The sequence below is a fragment of the Antechinus flavipes genome, chromosome 1 (assembly GCF_016432865.1).
Source record: "Antechinus flavipes isolate AdamAnt ecotype Samford, QLD, Australia chromosome 1, AdamAnt_v2, whole genome shotgun sequence".
In the NCBI taxonomy this organism is placed as follows: Eukaryota; Metazoa; Chordata; class Mammalia; order Dasyuromorphia; family Dasyuridae; genus Antechinus; species Antechinus flavipes.
Window position 1 is genome coordinate 334,272,663 of NC_067398.1, and position 21,589 is coordinate 334,294,251.

A 21,589-nucleotide genomic window follows, 5' to 3' on the forward strand; every position below is an offset into this window, starting at 1 on the left:
CCTAGTATTGCTGTACATTGAAAAGAAGGGGTGGATATAAAGATGAAATAATGCACAATCATAAGTTCATAGAATTTATCTAGGCGGTTGAGTGGATAGAGCACTGGTCCTGACCTGAATTCAAATGAAACCTCAGACCCTTTCTGTGTGATCCTGGGCAAGTCAGTTACTCCTGATTACCTCAGTTTTTTCATCTGTGAGATGAGGTGGAGAAGGAAAGGACAAACTATTCCATTATCTTTGACAAGAAAAAGCTAGAGACAATATTGGTGCGGTGTGGTCCACAGGGGTCACAAACAGGACTGAACAACAAGGAAACTTAGAGCTTATCTAGCCCAACATCTTCATTGTACAAATTAGGAATTTGAGTCCCAAAGAGAAGGGAATTTATCTTATCAGGAGAATGTAAGCAACTTGAGTTCTATTTGGGTGACTGTTTTTCATTTTGTCACCTCATAGGAGCAGCACCTAACTAGATGTTTGAAGTGAAATAAAGTGATCTTCCTACTCTCAAGAAGTTTGCCAAATGGGGATAAAACTTACTGTGGGGTTAAGTTTCTCATAGTTATGAAATGAGAAAGTATAATGGTAAATGAGGTAATGAACAGAGGGCAATGAAATATTATAAGAAGAGAGATCACTCAAATTGGGGGTTTCAAGGAAGGATTCTTGAAGGAAGTCATCTAATTGTGTTATCAAAAAGGGTCCTGAATTTAAAGTTAGAAGACCAAATTCTCCCTCTGCCATTTACAATCTGTGTAACTATGGGGAAATTACCAAAGCTGTCTGAATTTGTTTCCTCATCTGTAAAATGAAAATGTAAAGATGATTTCTAAGCTTACTTCCAGAGTTATACCCCAAGGGCTGTTTGGGTTCAAAAGATGTAGAGGCTAATTCTCATTGTTGGGGTGTGGGAAGCCACCTAAGTAGATGCACAGGAAGGATGTATTTGTATGAAAGAGAAAGAGAGAGAGAGGAGAGAAACACACAGAGAGAGAGGGAGGGAGGGAGAGAGAGAGAGAGACAGAGAGAGACAGAGACAGAGAGACAGAGAGAGAGAGAGAGAGAATTGAGCTATTCCAACAACCTATTGCCATTCAGTCCCCATATCAACATATTGGACACCAGAGTCAAACTTGTAATTTAAACCTTTATTAACAGGCCCAGGATCTCCTCCTCTCTGCCTCAAAGCACCATTTATAAGACCAATAAGGGCTCTCCTAGGGCAGAGGGGAAACTTCCCTCCCAATGAACCTGTTGCTGTTTTTTCCAAAAAGCCAGATAGCACTAAGATGGCCAGGTCTTAGGTTCCCAGGTCCCCTGAAGATCTTCACATGGGGGATACTGGGGATATCCCTTTAGGCTCAACATTTCCCTGGAGGACAACGACCTGCAAAAGTGGAGAAACACTGGGGTAGTGTTGGGCCTTAATCTAGCAATACACAATCCCACAGGATGAATGGTGGAATTCCACATAAGATATGTGAGGTGAGCTCCACAGCTCCTTTATACAATGATTGGCCTGGTCCTGGTCAGTGGTGCTAAAGGTTAGAGAAAGGAACCTTTTATCCCTGAAGAAGTCTTACCTCTATAACCATTTCCCAAGAAGCCATTGAAGTTGTGCTTCATGTCTGGTCCACCTAAGTTGGAGGCAGACAACCTTTAGTCAGTAGAAAATCTCCACAGATTTCTTTCCCTTGTCCAAATACCCTATTTTCTAAATTCTCACAATTCAAAGATCCTAGAAAAGGATATGGCCCCTGAGAACTCTCCTTACAAGGAGGCAGCAGGCAGCCAGTGAATGAGCAGTGTCAGCTATCCCTTGGCCTTTCTGAACCTTAGTGTCCAATCTCTTCTTTGTACAGAGTGGGGAACTGAGACTCACAGAGGGGAAATAACTTGTGCAGGGTTACATATCCTGATAATTAGCAAAACTAGCAAAGCATCTTCTTTTCTAATACCCAGTTCTAATAACAAGGTCTCCTTACTTACCATAAGTCCCAGGAACTGGCTCTGGTTTTAACTGACCATAGAGACCTGAAAGACAGGAAAAAACAGAAAAAGGGAGGAAGATGACAGGGAGTCCTGCTATATGAGGGAAAAGGGCACCATCTTGCATTCAGTCTGGCATTCTTGCTTTCAGGAATTTGCTGCCTAGTTGAGGAGATGAGATGGGCACACAAAAGGCCCCACATACAAGTATTAAGCAATGTGGAATAGATAGTAAGTAGCCTAGGAGACAGCTAGGTATTAAGTACATCGGACAGAGTACTGAACTGGGAATTGGGAAGTCCAGAGTACAAATTCCATCTTAGCCACTTACATAACTCTGGCTAAGTCACTTAACTTCTCAGCCTTAGTTTCCTCATCTAGACAATAAAGCTACTACAAAAACCTACTTCATAGGGTTGTCATGAAGATCAAATTATATATGCCAAGTGCTTTACAAATGTTAAATGCTAACTCTTCTTAACGTAGAGTAGGGAGAGATTAATGTGGGCTGAGGTGTGGAGAAAGTATAGCTTGAGCTGAGACTTGCAGCCTTTAGAGAGGGAATTGGAGAAGAAATTTCAAGTAGGGAAGATATTTGCTTAGCACATATTACTAATATTGTTATCATTAATGTTATTATTCATATTAGGACCCTTAATAAATGCTTGTTAACTGGCTGGTTGACAAAGGCAGTAAGTTTGATATATTTGGGCAGCAAGTGACTCAGAGATTCTGAGCTGGGTCACCCAGTAGTACGATCCTCTTTATCTGGTATTTGGAGAATCCAAGATCCAGATCCCAAGGGCCAAAATGGACTTGCTGAAGGAGAATTAGTGATACAAAGGTACCCAGGTGTCCTGTCTTACACAATGATAGGGGAGGAAAGCTGGAAGGAAGTGATGTGACTGGGTCATACAGTGGAAAAGTGACAGAACTGAAACTTGAATCCAGAAGTTCTATCTTTAATATCAAAAGTCCAGTGTTAACTACTATACCACAATGCTTCCTAAAGTCCAATATCATTGTCTCCCTCTAGTGGGAGATAAAGTTAAAAAGCTAGAGAAGAGCCAGTTGATGAGTTTAGATGGGAAGCTTTGAGTTTGGATCCATTCATCCAATAGGGAACCAGAAAGCATAAAATTTTCCCTCCAAATAGGACCTTGGAAATCATCAGTTCCTAGACTGGAGAGAGAAAACGAACTGAGATGTAGGAAGTTGAGGTTGGTAGTATGTAGAGTACTAATTGAAGAGCATATATACTCTATCTTTGTTCCCCATGGCTAGACACAAGGCTCTTGCTAGCCCTATCATCATAGGAGACAGAGACAAACAGAAAGGAAGACAAGTTGTCACCCCTGAGGGAGGGATCTTTTGTCTTTGATTTCCTCACATCTCCAGAGGATGGGAAATGGGTTCATCCCTGGGCCAGCAGAGCCACTTAGCTGAACATTGAATGCGATGTGCAGAAGATGGGAAATACAGAAATCAAGAGGTAACCCCCCAGGGACATAATCTGGTAATCCTATTTTCTAGCCTTTGTTCCTCTCCAGGAATCAGGCATTTAAGTTTTTATGCTAAGCAATGAATAAATATGGCGCAATGAAAAGGGTCACTAGATTGTAAACTCCTTGAGCACAGGTACTGTTGGTTGCCTCTTTTAGCACACATAGCTAACACTTAATGTTTATTGACTGACTAATTAGATCCTGGCTCTGCCACCTACTATCTGTGAAATCTAGTCTAGACCCCTTAAACTTTCTGGACCTCGATTTTCCTATGTATATAGTGAGAGAGTCCTTGATAACTCTAAATCTATAATCTTGTGAAAAACACACATAATCTGCAATCTTTCCCAGAATCCAGCCAAATATGTATATTACCTGGTGGGCTTTCATCTGCAGGGTAGGAGCCTGCACCTACCCCATTTCCAAAGTCATGTTTAGCAGTCTTGGCCCCAGTCTCTGAACCTCCAGAGAGAAAGGGGACCCCCTGAGCACCAAAGGAGCTGGCCCCACCACCTGTGAGAGAAGAGAAGGGTTCAGTGAACCCTGCCTAAGATCCCCTCTTCCTGCTGCAGCCAGGAATCCCCGCTGTATTACAGTGGAAATAGCACTGGAAAGCAGTCAGGAGACCTGGATTCTTTTCCTAAAATGCTGTTTGATCTTGCAAGTTGCTCTCCCTTCTAGGACTCCCTTTTTTCTTCTGGCTGTTTGCTGGAAATCCAAGCAATTCAGTTGCCTGAAGAGAGCTAGTAGGGCTATCCCATTCTGTGAGCAAGATACCAAATACAAGGGGCCCCTGAGCCCAAAGTCAAGACTCAGAGCTGTACAAGAAGCTTAGGACAGCTCCCCCTGAACTCCAGAAGCAGAGTTCGACTTTAAAAGTCACAAAATAGAAAAAGAAAGAAAACGAGCAAGAAACAGAAAAGAATCTTAACCATAGAAAACTACTATGATGACAGGAAAGACCAAAACACCAACTCAGAGGAGGACAAACGCCCACTGAGAAATATCAAAGGATAATATGAATTGGTCTCAAGTCTAAAGAGGCTTCTGGAAGGGGCTCATAAAAAATTTTAAAAGGCAAATAAGAGAAGTAGAAGAAAAATTGGGAAAAGAAATGCGAAGGATGCAAGAGAAAGTCAACAGCTTGGAAAAGGAAAACAATTCCTGAAAAGATACCATTGGTCAAATGCAAAAAAAAAAAAAAAAAAAAAAAAAATTCCACTGAAGAAATCAGTTCCTTAAAAAACACAGTGGGTCAAATGCAAAACAAACAAACAAAAAACAGAATCCATTGAAGAAAACCAACACTGAAAAATATAATTAATCAAATGGAAAAAGTGATACAAAAGCTAACTGAAGAAAATTATACATTAAAAACTGGAACCAGGCAAATGGAAGCCTATGACTCTATGAGACATCAAGAATCAAACTAAAAAGAAGGAAAAAATAGAAAATTTCCTCATGCTACAGGACTATTTCTAGATCCAAATCCAATGAGATAGTGGATCTGAAAGAGCTTCATTAAAGTGTTACAGAAAGACATGCATCTCTCAGGCACCACCAACTTCTTCACCTTATCTTGCTAGGAGCTGCCTCACTGGGCATTTGTCTCTTACCATTTTCATATAGGGAAGGTTTAGGGTATCCAGGTCCCCCAGCTCCATATCCTGTAAGAAAATGGTATTAACTTCTCCTACATCATTTCCTTGGAAATCTTTTACTTTTGCTTTCCCACCCTTATTGTCCCCTAAAAAATATGTGCCCCAGCTGGCACTAACTAGCCCAATTCTTCAGAGAATATCTTCTCCCTTTTATACTACTCCCATAGCATTTTATTTTTCCAAATACATGCAAAGATATCTTTCAGCATTCACCTTTGCAAAATCTTGTGTTTCAAATTTTTCTCCCTTTTCCTTCCTCCCTCCCCAAGACAGCAAGCAATCCATTATTCGTTAAATAAAAATTCTCATTCTTATTCAAGAATTACCATTGTTATAGCCATTAGCTGGATAACTTCCAGCCCCAGGGAACCCTAAAGAGAAAAAAAGATCAGTCTAGGGGGCAGGAGAGAAGTTAGGGATAGTGTTCTAGAGTTCAGTGCCCAAATTATCCCCAACTCCTCTCTCCCTTTCCTCACCTGTTTGCTGGACCTCGGGAAAGGTTCCAGTTCCTAGTCCATTGCTATAAACTGTGGGAAGGAAAATTTAAAAGGAGATGGATTTGTTACTTATATATGTATAATTCATCCCTTGTGGGGAGAGGGAAATAGGAAGATATGATAGGAATAAAGAGGAAGGTCAGGAGAGAGTGAGACAACAGAGAGAAAACAGAAGATAGAAACAGATCAGAGAGAGATCCTAAGAGAACCTTACTTGCTTTTTGAGGCTTCACACCACCTGGGCCTGGAAGAGAGAGAGAAGGCAATTCAGGACTCATAATTTTAAACTCTTCAGTCCCTTTGGGAGTCCATTCCCTAATCTGCACCCCTAATTCCTCCTCACTTCCTCCAAAACCATTTAGGGTCCCAAATCTTGCAAGGAAAGAACAGGTTAGATAATTAACAGGCATTTGTTAAGCACATACTATGTGATAGGCTCTGGGGGTATAAACACAAAGAATGAAATAATCACTCCTCTCAAAGATCTTATATTCTATCTGAAGAGACATGCACAAGTATAGCTATATTCAGTATAAATTTAAGAGAATTAGGAAGGGAAGGCACTAGCAGTTAGTGGGGAGGGCAAGGGGAAGGATCAGAGAATATCAAAGAAATAAATGTCTTTGCGAAGGGATTCTGAGAAAAAGCCAAAGGAAAATGAAATTAGGTTTGCTTGGATGAAGTTGGTTTTGAGACTGGAGAAGAGGGGATAGATGAGCCTGGAAGAATATGTAGTAAGCCCTATAATATATCCCTTATCTATTCCCTTACCTGTTTTTTTCTCATACAAAGAGATCCATAGACCTTAAGTTTACAAGGGAATTTAGAAATCATGTCATCTCCTCCCCCACTACCCTCCCACTCCACTTTACAATGAAGGAAGTAGAATGTGCCCTTGGATATTATGCAACTAGTTAGTGGCAGAGCTGGTTCTAGAATTCTGGCCTGGGCCTTTTTTTCTTGTGCTATAGCCACCTTTTAAATGTGAAGTATTAGGATCCCTGCTCTGAACCCTGAGTTTTATTGAACTCCATCATCTTTCAGAGCTCTGCAGCATCATCTAGTCTTATCCCCACCCCATCCCAGGGCAGCTCCCTAGGTAGATTTATATATCTGGAATCTGGCCCTACCCTTATTTTTTTTTTTTAACAGGTTTTCTGTCCTCACCTGGTTGTGGCCCAAGCTCTGGGAAAGCACCTGCTCCGAATCCATTCCCATAACCTGAGAAGACAAATTTGTTGATGGTAGGGTGGGGAAGCCCTGGGATTCCAGGATCTCCCCACTCCACACCATTCCCTTCCTGGAGGGAACATAACCAAGCAATGGAGGAGTGGGGAAAATAACTGGAAAGCCAGTGAGAAAGGTCTCACCTATCTTCTGTGATTTGACTCCTCTAAGACCTAGGAGGTGGGAGAAAAGATATTGGAAAGAGAATGAATAGGACTTGGACTCTGGTCCCTCCTGGATGTTAGGCATCCCTCTCTCCCATCCCCTTACCTGTCCCATATCCATTCATGGCACCATAACCTGCAATGGAAGGAGCAAGGGAGTCAAGGATGGGTTACAGTGTGAAGGGATGAATGGCGCTACTGAGAATGTGTGTGTGAATGAAGACAAATGGGCATCGTTGCTGTGGTTTGACTGGGGTGAACAAATCCTTGTTTTCATCTTCAATATAGTTTCTAAGCCCAGTCCCTACCCAAGCTTTCAACCATCCTTCACTTAAAGTCATCTTTGACTGGAAACTCAGAACTCTTCAAAATAGTGACTTGCCCAGTCCACAGCTAGTAAGTGTTAAGTATCTGAAGCTGGATTGGAACTCAGCCCCTTCTGACTTCAGGCTCAATGCTTGGTCTACGTGCCATCTAGCTGCCTCTCTGTTTTTAGATTTTCTTTGGGCTCTGACACTGTGTTCCAGTGTCTCTTTAAACTCTAACATTCTATATTGTAAGATCCTTTTCATGAGGGAGGAAGAACGAAAAAGAATCAACTCAGATCAGTTCCTTTTTCTTCTAGTCCTAGCAGAACTTCCCTTCTAAATTTCAGGAATCTCACTTTGAAAATTTCAATTTTCCCTATGAAAGTTTGTTCTTTCCCAAACCCAAATGTGTGGTCCTCTTCTTTCTAATCCCAGAGTTCTTCTAGCCTTCCCATCGTCATCAACAACAACCAAAACAACAAAAAAAGATTAAGAGAAATAATGTTATATAGGAACAAAATTAGAAAAGTTAAAGTATTGACGCCTTTCCTCCTTCACTCTGGATCCATGGTCTGTCCTAAGTACTTTTCCTCAGTGTAGGCTTTTGGTCCCCATTTCCCCTCACCTGGCTGAATCCTGGCCCCTGGGAAGGATCCAGCTCCAAGTATATTTCTGAGTCCTGAGGGGAGACAATTTGGTGAGGTTAGGACATGCAAAAGTCATCTCTTGATGAAGAATGGGGAATTCCAGGAGAAAAAAGAGGAGGGGAGAGAAGGAAGGCAGGAGAGGCAAGTTGGGGGAAGCAGAAGTAGAGAGAGGAATCATTACCTGTTTTTTGAGTTTTCAATCCATCTTCAAGGCCTGGGGGAGAAACTAGGAAGAAAACCAAGGGATCCTGAATGAGATCCAATTGTTCATCTGAGTAAGAGCTTAGAGCTGAAGGTATGCCTGCCATAAGAAGCTGCTTGTAGACCTCAATCATATCTTAGCCATAGTGTCCTTTCTTCACTTAAGCAATTTCCAGCCTCCTCCTCTCAGGAAGCTAGCTGACTTCCCTTCCCCACTACTATCCACCACTATCCACCTTACCTCTTTCCTCTATGCCCTTACCTGGTCCATAGCCATTCTGAGTCCTGAATCCTATAGGGAAAATAAATTCAAACATGTCTGTAATTAAAAGAAAAGGGGATCCAAGAAGAAAAACAGACAGGAGCTAGAACAGGAAATCATAGCTCATGAGAGAGGGAGTAGGACACAGGGAAAGGGAAGTAGAATCACACACAATGTTATGTGGCTAATATAGAAATATACTTTGTAGGACTTCATATGTATAATTGATACCACATTGCTTGTCTTCTCAAGGGGCAGGAAGAGTTGAGAGGGAAAGAATTTGGAACTTTAAATTTAAAAAAAGAATGTTAAAAAATTTAATTTGTAATTGGAATGTAATTGGAAAGAAGTAAAATTTATTAATTTTTAAAGATGAAGATATCAGAGCAAGAAGTGTTCTTAGAACATAAAATGATAGATCTAGAAGTGAACTTAAACCAAATACCTCCACATGTCAGAGCTGGAAAGAATATAGAACAGTGAATACTGATCACAAAAAATAGCATGTCAGACGTAGGAGGGGTTTTAGAACATATATGAAAGGTGCTTACAGAAGAGCTTTTTAAAGAGAAGAAAAGCTGGGAAAAGGGAAGTGACTTGTCCAAAACCACAAAACAAGTTAGGGATAGAATCACAATTTCAATCTCCAGGCTCCTAGCCCAGCTACCTGAGAAGTGTGCCTTAGGGAATGAGAGAGATGAAGATATGTGGTTATAAGGAAAGCTATAGATATAGATGATGATGTAAAACTTATGGCAGGGAGAGAACATGATTCTTCCCCACTCCTCCACTCCCAGATTCCACACCCACCTCCTTTTTCTGAGGGACTCCCTGTTGCAGGCCCTAATCCATTGGGAGGCCTAGGAGGAAGAGCTGGAATGGAGCCCCCATTACAGGGACCTGGAAGAGAAGGGAAAAAAAAATAGGAGCAAAGTTAGCTCCTAGTCCTATAGCCATCCCAGTTTCAGCTCTACACTTACCTGGAAGCAAGAAACCTTGCTTCCTAGGTCCAAATTCTTTTATCCCATCCTATCACATCCTGATGAAAATCAGATGGTATATTCCTTAATAAAATGCTTTCTCAAGGCAACATATCTTTGCCCGTGAGTTTTGGATTTTACCTTTTTTCTTCATGGATAATGAAAAGTTAAGAACTAAAAGAAGTTAAATAGAATACCATTTGATGAATGATATTCTGTCTAATAGCAATGCCATCTAGATCTGAGTTGGGATTAAAATCAAAATAAAGGTTGGGATTGGAATGGAAATCAGCACCAGAAATAGAGCTAAATTTACGATAGAGGTTGAGATCTAAATTGGGGTTGAAATCAGTTAGAATCAGGACTAGTATCCAGTTGGATCACAATTGAGGGTGGACCATCGAGATAAAGTGGGATTAGAGTTGGAGTTAAAATTGCTTAGGTGAGACATAGAGTTTCTGGAGGCCTCCAGGATTAGACAAAGGAGCTGCAAGGTACTGAGGGTAGGTGTTCAGAGCCCTAAGCTATCATTCTGTCCCCTTCTTGTCTCTTAGGACTACAGATTTTACACCTTGCTCCTTTAGTGACCTTTGCAGAAGATGTAGGAAACTGTGTCTGGTAGGACCCAGGGAAGACATTAACTTGCTCATGCTCACCTCTTACCATCATCTAGAGCTAAGCTTCGGAGTCCCAAACACTATTCTCTTCTGCTGTGTTTAGGGCATGATATTTGGGGTTCCTAGCCCCATCATCCCTCTTCCTAAAATCCAGATTTCCATACCTGGCTGAGCTCTGGCTTCTGGGAATGCCCCAGCTTCTAGACCATTTCCATTTCCTGAAGAGACAGATTTGGACAGTTAAGTTGAGAAGGAAATACCAGAGGGTGGAGGGTGTGGATAGGTGCATACAGAGATAAAGACACACACGCACAAAGTGCCAAAACACAGATATCTCACCTGCTCTCTGAACTTTGATCCCTGCTCCAAAGCCTGGAGGAAAGACAGATACAAGGAAGAAGTGAGGGTGATTCATCAGGTAGACAACTCAGTCATCTTTTCTTCTTCCTCAGTTCAACACACCACATCCTAGAATTCCTTTACTCCCCCTAAGCCATCTCTCCTGCCTGGGCCCAACCAGTACAAGGCCCATAGCAGAAGACAAAAGGAGGGGAAGAAGGAGAGAAAGAGAAACAACGTCTCTGGAGCAAAGAGATTGTGGAGAAGTGCTCTGGGGCAAGAAGCATTTGGAGTGGATTATGAGGTGTTTGAAGAGATTCTATAAGATCTAACTTCGAGCTCCAAGGAGCTTTATCTTATCTAAACCTGAGTTTTCCCTCAGACCTAGAACAGTGCTCCAAATATAGGGGAAGCTTAATAAATATCTGTTGAATGAGTAAATAAATAAAGGTTCTGAGATGGGAAGAAGTAGGGAGAAGGGCTTTGGAGAACAGAGAGACTTGAGGAAATAGACTTTGGGGGAAGAAGTTTGAGAAGGAAAAAGAAACCAGAAGTAAAGATAAGAGGAGAAAGAGAGAAAACTTAGGGAGAAACAGAATAGGGAGCTTCCTAAATATCCCTTCACTTTCAATGCACAGGATTACTACTCTGATAGATTATTGCAGCCTAATTCACTCTACGTCCAACCTCTTCTCCCTAACCCATCCTCCACAGTTTAACAACTGTTTAACAAGAACAGACTTGACATGCCATTTCCCCACTCAACAACCTCTAGAGGCTCCTTATTTCTATATTCAAATACAAGCTCGTTTGGCATTTAAATCCCTTTAGAACTTGAGACCAAACTACTCTTCTTAGACATTCTGTCTATTACTTCCTTTACAAACTCTTCATTCCATCCAAACTGACCTAGTTTTATCCTGCAGAAGATATTGCATCTTTCACTCTCATTTCTCTCATCTCTGTCATCTCTCTATTTTTCTCTGTCTCTATTTCTTTTTTTCTCATCTTTTTCTGCCCCTTCTCTCTCTCATCCCTCTCTTCTCTTTCTCATTTCTCTTGTCTCATCTCTTTCCTTTTCTTTTCTCTCTTTTATCTCTCTCATCTCATTTTTCTCACCTCTTTTTCATCTTTCTTATTTCTCTTTCATGTGTCATCTTTCTTCCTCTCAGTCTCTTATCGCTCTCATCTCCTTTTCTGTCCCTTCTCTCCTTTCTCTTAATATTTCTCATTTTTCTTATTGTCTCTCATCTCTCTTCTTTCTCTGTCTCTCTCTCCTTTTCCCCCTCCCTCTGTAATATTGCTCCCCTGAGAGAATATAAACTCCATTGGGGAAGGAACTTTCACTTTTGTCTTTTTGTCCCCAGAACTTAGTCCAATGCCAGGAACAAAGTAAGCAATTAATAAATGCTTGATTGATAGAAGTATTAGAAAGAGTCACAAAAAGATTATAGGAGGCAGAGAAGAAAAGGAGAGATATAGAAAAGGAGATACCAACTTTGGAGAGAGAGTTCTTTTTACCTGCTTTCTGAGGCTTGGTCCCTGCTCCAAATCCTGAAGACACATCAGGGAGAAAGTGAATGGGAGTCAACCCCAGTTCTTGACTCCTCAAATCTCTCCCTCACTCCCACCAACAGCATTCCCCCTTAATTCTTTCCCCACATTCTCTCTGCCTTCTCCAAACACAAAATCTCAGCCCTTTTTCTCTCTCATTTCAACTTTCACTCTCCTTTCATTCTGACAAACCAACTCTACTGGAACCCAGTAAGACAACTGTAAGACACCCCAGTTGTCTTACTCCCACCTCCATCCAGGTCTCTAACCTATTTGGATCCTAGCCATTCTGAGTTCTTCAATGGGAAGAAGGGGGTAAAGCCAAGTTGCAGATGAGGCAGGCTAAAAAGGGGCCTGAAGGTCTGATGATCAATGTTTCACCTGGGTCTAGAGACCCAGATTGGAGTAGGGGAAGGGAATTGGGAAGTGGATAGAGTTTGGGGCAAGAACTGAGAAATAGGCCTCTGTTAGTGCTGGATGAGATTAAGGGTTAGGATTAACCTGTAAAGTAAAAACTTCTTTATATAAGGACTTTTTCATTTTGTCTTTGTATCCTCAGTACCTAGTACTTTTTTGGTGCTTAATAAATACATGAAGAAATAAACGCAAACACAGATAGGGATATTAATTCATTTTTATGGAGCTTCCCTTCCCTTTTCATTGAGGCAATTGGAGTTAAGTGACTTGCCCAGGGTGACCCAGCTAGTAACTTTCTGAGGTCATATTTGAAGGTTATATTTGAACTCAGAGTCCTCCCAACTCTAGGGCCAGTAATTGTTCTACTGCACCACATAGTTAATCCAGCCCTTTCCTTCTTAAGCCCAAGTTTCCTATCATCCAGTTCTGCTTTCTGTATTTCTCATCCTCTTGCTCAGTTTCCATTCTTACCACAAGCAAATTGCCTACAAATCATTACAGTTTGCCTGTTCCCTCTTATATCCCATTGGCTTCTGAGAAACCTGACAACCCAGCCCCTAGTTCATATCACCTGGTGGGCTTCAGGTCCTGGAAAGCCCCCATGTCCTAGCCCATTCCCATATCCTGGAGAGATAGAGAAAAAAAGATCAGAATGGGACCCTTGAGAACAGGGAGATTGGAATCTACAATTATTGGTGTGGGAACTGGACTCTTTGGGGAGTTTGGGGGACAGGGAGGGGGAAGGAGCTATATGGCACCTATCCCAACCCTACTTCTACTTCCTGAAATAAACCAGGTCTTATTATCACAGGAGGTCTGTGGAGCCAACTTTTCAAGTATATCCCAAAAGAAAGCACGAGGAAAAAATTTCGGACTACAGTATAGGAGTTGGGGGTTGGGGGCTGGGTGGAAGGGAAGGAAAAGAGGAACCATGGTGATAGAGTAAGAAAGACATAGAAGTAGAAACAGAAATAGGGAGAGACCAAAGTTAGAAAGACAGATATGGAAGACGGAGAATTCTCACCTATTTTCTGAGGCTTCGTTCCCCCTCCTAGCCAAGGGAATTAAGGAAAAAAGAGGAGACAAGGAAGTTGAAAAGGGACTGATGTTGTTCCATCTTCCTTCTTGGTACCCAGGATGGATCCTTTCCCAATACTTCTCCTCTCCACCTGAACCCACCAATCTCACCCCCCAATCCCTAAATTTTCCCCACCAATCTTTTATTACCCCCTGATGACTCAGTTATTACAACCCTCAGTTCCCCTTACCTGACTGAACTCCAACTCCAGGGAAGACCCCATTTCCCAGCCCATTTCCATATCCTGGAGACATAAGTTGATGGGAAAGAAAGGATTTAGGGAAAGAAATAAATCCAGGGAGAGACAAATGGAGAAAGGAAGGCAAGAGAAAAACAGAAAAAGGAAGAAAAAGACAAAGTGATACAGTGAGAATCAGGAATAAAGGACAAATTCAGGAGAGAGACTATGGGCCTGGGATTTGCTGAGATGGAGGAAACAGAGGGAGATAACTGAAGGAGACAGAGACATAGAGAGATCATGGGAGAGGTCTCACCTGGTTTCTGAGGCTTGGTTCCAGCTCCAAGGCCTGAGGAGAAAGGTTGGTAAAAACTAAGAGGTAAAGCTGTCTGTAGTCTCTAAATCTCTGCCAGAAACCTAAGCATCTGTTCTCCAGCTCCATCTTACTCCTCTCTGTTTCATACCTTATAGATTGAGGGAGAAGTAGGAAGGGGAAAGATAGCAAGGGTTCACATTGATGTTAGAATGAGTGTGAGACATATTAGATCTAAGATTAGATCTAAGGTATTAGATCTAGATTATTATTGAGACATACTGATCTAAGAGTGAGTCCAGAGCTTATCTATCTCAAGGAGGTTCTGAAGCCCCAGACCAAGTGAGAAGCCAGGGGAAGACACAGAGAATGCCAAACTACCCATGGTGGGGGGATCCACTTAAATCACTGCCCCATACCTCCTGGAGCCCCTAGCAGACTCATTGGTGCAGCATCTCTGTCTGGGAAGAGTCCTGGTCTGGAAGCTAGCCGACTTGGCTCTGAACCTGAATCCTGACTTGACTGCTTCCCAGTTGTGTGACCTCAGAAAGGCCTTCTTTGGGCCTCAACATCTCCAAATATTCAGTGACTGTGAGTCACTTATGTATTATGGGATTCCTAAGTTCAGACCCTGCTCCAGAAGGAATCCTGAGGACAATGACAAGAGACCTAGCAAGGAAAGAGTAAGAATGGGAAGTACAGAGCTCAGGTTTAATTAAGAGTAAACTTCCCTCCTTAAATACCAGTTTTTATGCCTCACCTTTTCTAGCTCTGCTCTCCAGATTCTTCACAATACAAGCTACTCTGAGCCCTAAATCTTGTCAACTCCTCCTAGCATCCTTCAAAAAACTTAAGCAATTCCAGGCCCCAGACCCATGTTTTCTCACCTGGCTGGGCTCCAGCTCCTGGGAAAGCCCCATTACCCAATCCATTTCTATATGCTGGGGAAACAGAAGGAAGAGATTGAGTTATGGGACTTTCAGAGAACAGAGAGATTTCAAACTGGAGGTTGGTTGTGGGTAGAGCCAAAAGTGCATGGGGATGGAACATAGAACCCTAGGAGAGGAATGAACTAAGAGCTATCCCCCAGAGCCTAGTTGGCTTGACTAAACCCAGCATAGAGAGGTTAGGGAAGAGGGTCAGAGCAGGCAGATGTTGGGATAGTGGGATTATCCTGTGCAAAAATAGGGACAGATAAGATTAGTAAAAGGGGAAAAAAAAACAAAGAGGAGACAGACAGGCTCACCTGATTTTTGAGGTTTCATTCCCCCACCAAGGCCTGTGGAAAGACAAAGAAGCTGAGAAATGGTTTATGGCTTTTCCCCATCTTCTTCTCCAAGAACTCAGGATCTCAGTCCCGAATCCCTGGACCATCCTTCTGAAACCCAGCAGATATCTTCCATTTCTCAGCCCTAACTCTGAAAATCCAGGCATCCCAGCTCTTACTCCCTCACACCTGGCTGGGCTCCAGCTCCAGGGAAGACTCCTGCTCCAAGTCCATTCCTGTATCCTAGAAAAGCAACATTGTTTAAAAATTGTATTATTGAGGACAGAGGAAATACTAAAATAGAGGGGGAGCTACTGAAGAGAGTCTGCAGGAGAGACAGAAGAAATATAAAGTAAAAAGTTCTCACAATTGCCTTTGGAGTTTTCAATTGTACCCTGACCCATTCCCTCCACCCAGGACCACCAGGAAAGACAGGAGAGGCAGAGATGAAGAAGGTAAGCATTTCAACCCTACTCCCACACCCCTGGAATGCATCTATCTCTTCCTCCAGCAGCACCCTCCAGACATGCATTATGCTCTCTCTCTACCCCTCCAGGCCCTTCTTACTTGCTCCATAACCATTCTGAGCCCCAGCCCTGCTTGGGGAGGAGGGACAAATGAAGTCAGGCTGGGAATGGGACTATGGGGAAGAATTTGAGGAAGGGTGAGGCCAGAAAGGGCTGAGGATGAGCACTAGAAGCTGGGCTGGTGATGAAAAGATGGATGGAGAATTTGGAGACTAAGAGATGGGCCTTTTCTTTTTTGGAGGTGAAACAGGGGGTGTTGGCTATTCTACTTGACCTTTGGGCTCCCCCATAACAGAGACATGCACAGATACACAAAAGCAATCAGATACACAAACACACATCTACACAAACATATGGACTACAGAGGAACTCACAAACACAGAACAGACTCACACTCACCAGCTTTTGTTTCAGGGCCCTGGGGTCCAGCCCCTGCTCCATTGGGAGCCCCTGAGCAAGAGATGAGACCCAGTCCTGTCTTGAGGGGACTTGGAGAACTACCCTAAGAGCTCTTCCCTCTCCAAGAAACAGCCAGAATCCTTGTCCCCGCCCCCTTCGAATCTCTCCCCGCCCTCCAATGTGTTTCTCTACTAAAGGCAAAGTGTTCTCTTATTTTCTTTTCTCAGCCTGGTATTCTTTTGGGGTGGGAACATGCAAAGTCCTTAGGGAGGGGGTAAATTTGATGGAGAAAGCTGGGGATTAGTTATGAGCCTTGGGAGTCTAGAAATCAGGCTGGCCTGAAAAGGGATTACAGAAACATTTAACAAATGCTTACTGCGTAAAAGTCCTTGTAGTAGGCAATGGGCATACAAATACGAAAGTAAATTAATAATAACTGACACTTTTCATTTTGCAAGATACTTTGCCTGCTCTCTCATTTGATCCTCACAACCAACCCTATAAGGTTGGTACCACAGGCATGATTATTCTATTTACAAAAAAGTAAACTGAGATTTATAGGGGCTCAATGATTCATCCATGTTTATCCATAGCAATTGTTTGAAGCAGAAAAATTTTTGATTAGAGAAATGACATGAACAAAATTGTATAGGAGAATTACTCAGACATGTGAGTGTCGAGGTCGGGAGTAAACAGATTGATGGGAGGTGGGTAGGTATCATTGAATCAACAATACCAGGGTCATAGAATCCGAGATTCAAAAAGTATAAAAATAGAAAGGAAGCTTAGGGATCACCTAAACTATAGAATAGAAGTGATTTACCCAGGAGCATTAAAGTGGCAGCGCAGGACTAGAACCTGAGTCCCTGACTGACTTTCAGACTACTGTATCATAGTTGGATCTATTGAGATTGGAAGGGAAAGGTTTATACGTGTGTGTGTGCGCGCGCGCTGAAAGGGAAGGGAAGTTTGCATTGAGATAGAGAGAAATTAGACCTAAGAAACTTGTGTGTCTTCTCAACTCCAAGCTTCTCTTCCTCTATGTCATCTCCCACTTCCTCATACCAAACCTGTTTATCTTTCAAGGTCCATCCCTAGCCCAACCTCTTATTCATTCATTCAATATTGAGTGCCTATTATATATAGGTGAGATTCTTTTTTCCAGGAAGCTTTCTTTTTCTTTTCTTCCTTCTTTCCTTCCTTCCTTCTTTCCTTCTTTTCTTTCTTCCTTTTTTCCTTTTTTCCTTCCCCTCCCCACTTCCTATTATTCTCTGGACAAATCATCTGGTACCAACTATATACTGTCTAGAATCCTATCTTTTCAAATAAAGTCATCTCAAGGAAGGGCCCCTTCATCCTCCTTCCTCAACCCTTTCAACATCCAGTAGTAGTAGGGCCAAGCAGATAATAGGTATCAACTGTAACCTGGACTGGGCATGTTTTGAGCATACACAATTTGCCTATCATGGATTGCATTCTACTATACAGTGGATTTCACTCTCGACAAACTGGGTGTGCTCAAAACATAGCGTAAGCTATACAAATAAAAGCTTTGTTGATCCACTAAGTGCATTAGTGTAAGGAAATTACTGGGGGCAGGGGTCTTTGTAAAGAAGATGTGACATAGTAAATCAGAGGGATTCAGGCTGGCACTTTCTCACAACTCATCTCCAATACCAATCTTCCCCCTGTTTCTAACATCCTCCACCAGGACTTTATGCTTCTCTCTGAATCCAGGCACCCAACATTTCTTCCCTCTGAAATGATTCCCCTTCCCCCTTCTTTGAATCCTTCTTTTCATTTTTTTCCTACACATTGCCTTACCTGTTCCATAGCCATTCGACAATGTGCCATAACCTATAGAAAGAGAGGATCAAGATTAGTGTGGTTAGAAAAAGTTCTGGAAATGGGGAAAACAGGAATTAGGATTCCCTAGGACTGAAAATTATCTGGTAAAGAGATTGAGCTAGAAAGAAGGCTGGGATTGCTGGGCTTTGAGTATGTACCAATAGGAAAAAGGTTAGAATTCTGTCTCTGCTTCTTGATGGCTAATGTAGGGCTTCTTAAACTTTTTCCATTCACCCAAGAAATTTTTATGTGATCCCAAGGATATATATGATATATGAAATAGGTATACAAATCAAATATTTGTTGATAACAAATCATAAAGAAATTTATTTTAAAACAATTCTTTGATATAAAAATAATTTTCCATTTAATAAAAATGAAAGCAAATTTGCATATTATTGAGATGAATGTGCTTGTGTATTTTTTCATAAAGAATTAAATCATGGCAGAATATTTGGTACTTTTTGCTATTGCCAAATTTTTTGAGGTCTCCACATTCAGTTATGTGACCTCATGTGGGATTGAGACCCATAGTTTAAGAAGCTTAGGCTATTGAACATGGGGGAATATGAAGTTCTCAAGCATTTTATGGGAGAGGATGGAGGAGGTAGCAATTCTGGTTTTGAGCCATATAGGAAGCCTTTCTCCTGAAAACCTAAGGCCACCCATCAGCATGAATAGAAGAGAAAATGGCCTTGTGGACTCAAAAGTTTCACAGTTCTAAGTCTTTTCCCCTTGACTCTTCTTCTTACCTGCCTTTCCTGGTGGGATCCCAGCCCCAGCTCCAGGTCCTGCTCCTGGGGAAACCCCTGGGGACAAAAACTTTGTCAATATTGTAGTAAGAAAGGAAAAAAGACTCCTTGTTCCCCTTGTTAGCATTCTGGGGACCTCTATGTTATTGCTTTCCAGGGTCTGTCTTTCCTTGGGGTCTTATTCTGCCCTTCAGCAGTATTTCAAGTTCTTTCTGTAGCTTTCCAAGGAGAAGAAAGATGTTAGGACAACTGGACTGAGAACTAAGTCCAAGTTGGCTGAGTCTATCCCCAAAATTGTGATCTTTAGTCAGTCTCTTTTCCCCTCTCCTCCATCTCAGTTTCTTCATTTGTCAAATGGGGATGATATATTAGACAGCACTGGCTCTGAATCTGGGTTCACATCTTATCTGACAATTTCTTCTTGAATGACTTTGGGTCCCTTCCAGCTCTATGACCATATAAATCCTTGTCTTGCCTTTTTTCCCCTTACAATTGCATTATGATAAGATAATGGGTGGAAACACAAATGATATCCAGATTTTTCATCTAGATTTTCTGTAATTTCCCAGATTATTCCAGGGTTCCCTATGGCTTCCCAAAACATTCCAGTTAGCTTTCTTTACTTCATCTTTGCTCATAAAAATTGCCTTGTCTGGAAAATCCTCCATTATCTTCTCTGTCTATTCTTTTGCTACCCATTTTTGGAGACTTCAGATCATATTTCCAATTCCAGAAAGCTTCCGACCAGTCCAATTCAAGAAGCATTTACTAAAGTTTTAGCACATGCAAAAAGCAAATGCTGCTAGGTTTGGGGATGTGAAAGCAAAATGAAAAATAATCTCTATCCTAAAATTGTTTTCTATCTTAGTCCACATTAAGCTCCTTAATGAACTCCCTAAATAGTTAACAATCTGTAGCAAGTCATAATTATGATCTGTCTAGTATTTTTTTAATTATTTAGCATATGAATCTTGTTTCCCCAAGGAGATTGTAAATGCTTCAAGGAAAAAGCAGAGTTCTTCTATTCTAATTTCTTATCTCCTCTCTTTCTTCCCACTATTCCAGTGGCCACAAAAAAAAAACAAGTAATGAGGGTCCACGCACCCCAAGGAGTCAGGATGGATTCCAGAGGGTCTGTGACCTTGTTTTTAAAATATTTTGATAATTTTGTTTCAATATAATACTTTCCTTTGTAATCCTTTGTAAAATTTGTAATTTTATTTTCTGTTTTAAAAAATATCCTGAGATATCCATAAGTTTCACCAAACTGTCAAAGAGGTCCAGGGGAAAAAAAAAGAGGTTGAGAACCCCCAGTCTAAATAAATGCACACTAAGGCTGATGGTCTCCCTAAGCCCTATCCCTTCCAGCTTTAATTCTAACCAATTATATAAACATTTGCTAAGACAATTGTTAAAACAATTTGTTAGTATTTGCAAGAACTGTTAACATTCTATGTTCTAAGATTCCCTTTCGTTTTAAGTGTGCTGATTCCATAGGTCATGTCTAATGGATAGGAAGGCCCCAGGGAAAGAAAAAATGAAAGACACAAGTCCTCTGTGCCCTACTCATCTTTTGGAGAGCTCCTCACTAGCTTTCCTGAACTGCACACCTAGAGACATTTCTAGGTGAAAGCTATCTGAAGATGAGGGGTGGAGGATAGAAGAAGCAGGTAGTGAAAGACTTTATGGTGTAATAAAAAGGGATTTGAAAAAGAAGAAACGTGAGTTTGAATCCCATCTCTGACATTTACTACCTGCGTGATGTAACCTCTCAGAGGGTCAGTTTCTTCATTATAAAGTGAGGATAGTACTCCTGTACTTCAAAGAGTTGTTGGAAAGCTCAAATGAGCTAGCAGCAGGAAAATCTTAAAAAGTACCATAGGGAATATCCCAAATATCTGAGCTAAAATTTTTGTTAACTATTCTCATTAATTAAGGGCAATTCTGCTTTTACTTCCACATAAATGGGACTGGGTTTTTCTGTTTATCTAATAAGGGGAAAGAGTGGTCTACCCTAAAAAAATAAATGGCTTGATCCTCAACTCCCCCCAAATCACTATCATCCAGTTCCCTGCAACTAAATGCTGGGTGAGTCACTCACCTTTCATATGGGTTGAGGAAAAGAACCATCCCATGATGCCGTTCCCCTGAGGGGCCAACCCTGGAGGAGAAAGGAATCTGATGATTCAAGAAAGAAGGAGAGCTGGGGCTGCTCAGATGAAAGCTTCTAATTTGTGCAACCCTTTGCCTTCTAGGCTAAGGCCCAGGCAGCTGACCTTTCCGCTTAAGCCTTCCTTTCTGGGATTCCCATTTCCCTCCCAAGACCCAGGAAGCCTTCTGCTCAGACCCAGGCCCATTCCCTCACCGCCTTGCTGGCTTCCCTGGATCAGACAGAGCAGGAGCATCGAGGTGGGGAAGACCCAGGAGCCCATGATGCTGACAGGAGATTGAAAGGGGCATGGAGTCTCTTGGCCCTTTAAATACCTTTTGTGGGCTGTGTCCACACAAAGTCACATCCTCAAATCCCTCGACCTTCTTCTGGCTCAGATCACCTCCCCCTCCCCTTTCCCTTTGGCTTTGAATGTCACTAAACAGTGTTTCTCCCCATGGAAGCTACCACAACCTCCCCCTTCTCTACACACAATCCTGCTCCACAGTTCCACATACTGGCTGCAAGCCCTGACCTGCCCCTAATCTATCAAGGATGTTGACAGCTGGGACAGCCCCTCTCTCCCCCAAGGCTTCATTACCCCCTGTCAGCCCTGGCCTTGGGCTCCAGTTCTTACTGGCTAGGAACCAGGAGAGCTCAAATGTCCATTCCTCCACCCCCCACCCCAGCATCAAGAAAAGAGCTGG

General features: G+C 42.0%; 1 protein-coding gene across 5 annotated transcripts; it reads right to left on the bottom strand.

The window, feature by feature from the left end:
• Nucleotides 1-1,136: 1,136 nt before the first annotated feature.
• On the bottom strand, nucleotides 1,137-21,344 carry GREP1 (glycine rich extracellular protein 1). Of its 5 annotated transcripts, none has more exons than XM_051968257.1 (18): nucleotides 11,922-12,913; nucleotides 10,401-10,433; nucleotides 10,226-10,279; nucleotides 9,275-9,364; nucleotides 8,465-8,494; nucleotides 8,183-8,227; nucleotides 7,980-8,033; nucleotides 7,153-7,182; nucleotides 7,026-7,055; nucleotides 6,823-6,876; nucleotides 5,870-5,899; nucleotides 5,635-5,685; nucleotides 5,485-5,529; nucleotides 5,114-5,164; nucleotides 3,873-4,010; nucleotides 1,993-2,037; nucleotides 1,587-1,640; nucleotides 1,137-1,390 (listed from the first exon to the last, which is right to left on the bottom strand). In XM_051968257.1, exons 8-18 carry the CDS (start codon nucleotides 7,169-7,171, stop codon nucleotides 1,365-1,367), a joined length of 543 nt encoding a protein of 180 aa, XP_051824217.1. In that variant the 5' UTR covers nucleotides 7,172-7,182; nucleotides 7,980-8,033; nucleotides 8,183-8,227; nucleotides 8,465-8,494; nucleotides 9,275-9,364; nucleotides 10,226-10,279; nucleotides 10,401-10,433; nucleotides 11,922-12,913; the 3' UTR covers nucleotides 1,137-1,364. The 5 variants fall into 5 exon arrangements, 3 of the variants coding, with proteins under 3 accessions (XP_051824217.1, XP_051824241.1, XP_051824228.1); XR_007948718.1 differs by lacking the exons at nucleotides 1,137-1,390; nucleotides 1,587-1,640; nucleotides 1,993-2,037; ... (6 more) ...; nucleotides 7,026-7,055; nucleotides 7,153-7,182 and adding exons at nucleotides 13,396-13,422; nucleotides 13,640-13,693; nucleotides 13,944-13,976; ... (6 more) ...; nucleotides 20,835-20,894; nucleotides 21,218-21,344 and having other exon boundaries at nucleotides 7,978-8,033; nucleotides 11,922-12,995; XM_051968281.1 differs by lacking the exon at nucleotides 3,873-4,010 and having other exon boundaries at nucleotides 11,922-12,915.
• Between the last annotated feature and the right edge of the window lie 245 nt (nucleotides 21,345-21,589).